This window comes from Condylura cristata, unplaced genomic scaffold (assembly GCF_000260355.1).
Source record: "Condylura cristata isolate star-nosed mole 26May11 unplaced genomic scaffold, ConCri1.0 scaffold00006, whole genome shotgun sequence".
In the NCBI taxonomy this organism is placed as follows: domain Eukaryota; kingdom Metazoa; phylum Chordata; class Mammalia; order Eulipotyphla; family Talpidae; genus Condylura; species Condylura cristata.
Window position 1 is genome coordinate 32,887,712 of NW_004567107.1, and position 1,784 is coordinate 32,889,495.

The 1,784-nt window shown below is 34.5% G+C and overlaps 1 protein-coding gene across 3 annotated transcripts in view; it reads right to left on the minus strand.

The window, feature by feature from the left end:
* The window catches only part of VPS13A (vacuolar protein sorting 13 homolog A (S. cerevisiae)), a 159,579-nt gene that overhangs the window by 115,023 nt on the left and 42,772 nt on the right, over window positions 1-1,784 (minus strand). For all 3 annotated transcript variants that reach the window (XM_004677556.2, XM_004677558.2, XM_004677559.2), the window contains exons 16-17: window positions 607-704; window positions 192-328 (exon numbers count right to left, since the gene is read on the minus strand). In XM_004677556.2, the coding sequence (XP_004677613.1) occupies window positions 192-328; window positions 607-704 (235 nt within the window). The remainder of the gene's footprint in view (window positions 1-191; window positions 329-606; window positions 705-1,784) is intronic.

Consider the following 1,784-nt stretch of genomic DNA (forward strand, 5'->3'; position numbering starts at 1 on the left):
TCCCCACTCTGTCTCTGGTGAAGCCTCTCGCCGCCCCTGAGCTTCTGGCCTGTACCCCAGTTCTGTATGCACAAATAAATAAATCTTTAAAAAAAAAAAAATACAAAAGGGTACATTAAAATATACCACACTTTCTAAAATACTGCAAAATTATAAATCTGATTCCTACAGATAAGATAAATTATACTCACTTAATTGCTTGTGCTCCCGGTCTTTGTACAATCCAAGTACTAAATTCTTCTACTACAATGTCTAACAGCTCACGTTTTTCTTCTCTTAGAACAATAGACATACTTTTCAAGTGTAGAAAAAACTTCATGGCTTCAAACTGAAGTATATTCAGAAAAACAAAATGAATATATACATAAACATAACACAACTCTTATTCATACTTTATCCTTCCCCTACACCAGAAAATAGTTTAAAAACAACACTTTAAATAACTGCCATGTAACACTAAATGGTAGGGGGCAAGTTTTATCAATACTTTGGAAGTTAAATGCAGTATTACAGAACTAGAGAAAAATCACAGAATAAATCAATAGCACATTATTTCTGGAGTCATACCTAACAAACTCAAAGATGTAACACAAGAAAACATCTTACTGTTTTTGGCAAGGTTGGATCAACTGCAGTTTCACTATAGCCAATTGCTTCATAGAGTAATTTTTTTTCTTCAGGTGTCAACATGTCTTCAAGTGTAGCTTGAATTTAGAAAATAAAGTTTGGATCATATAAGATTAAGTCATAATTTAAATGCTTTCAACAAATCATATGTAAATTATTTTATACTACTTTTAAGAAATTACAGTCACTGAACATTTGATAGCAGTGTAAGGATTACTCTCCAAAAATATAAATAGTTAATATAATATTTATCAATATAAATTTCTAGGGTTTTTTTTGCTATTTTTTTTAAAGATTTATTGATGCATACAGAACTGGGTACAAGCCAAGGTGCAGGGGTGGTAAGAGGATTCACCAGAGAAAGAGTGGGGAGCAGAACAGGCAGATCAAGGGAAATACACTGCTGAGGGGAGCAGTGGGCGGGTCAGGAGAGATCTGCGGGACCATGTGGATCACCTCAGGGGTGGGAATAGAACTCATGCTTAAGTAACTTTAGCTTCTTAGTGCTGTGCTTTAACCAGCTGTGCCACCAGTGAGGGCCTCTTGGTATTTTTATTGAGCAAGCACTCAGAAAAAATTAACTGTAATAGACAAAAGCATTGTGCTTGGAAATATACTTAGCATACAAAGCTGGTAGTTATTATTCCTCCTAATTTACAAATGGTAATACTGCTAGGAATTACATCTAAAAGTTACTAATCCTCCAAAACTATAATCATAAGCATCTGATTAAGAAACAAAAAGCTTCCCAAGAGAAATAATGTCAACAGAAATTTACAATACATATATATATATATATATATCCTTTTGGAATTTTCAACTATTATTGTATAGCATGCATTTATTAAATCCTCTGGAGATAAAAGTTCTTTTGGACAAATAAAAATTAAAATTTTATTTTATTTTTGACATATTTACCCCTTTCAATTAAAGAAAATTTTCTGCAATACTTTTTAAATCTGATGATTTGTTTTATTACCATGTCCTGATGATTAACTCTACTACTATAAAAATGGACATACTGGCCCTCCCTGGTGGCGCAGCGGGTTAAAGCACTGCACTGAGAAACTAAAGCCACTTCCACATGAGTTCGATCCCTGCCTGCCCCGGAGGTGACCACATGGCGTGGCAGACCTCTCCTGACCTGCCCGCTGCTC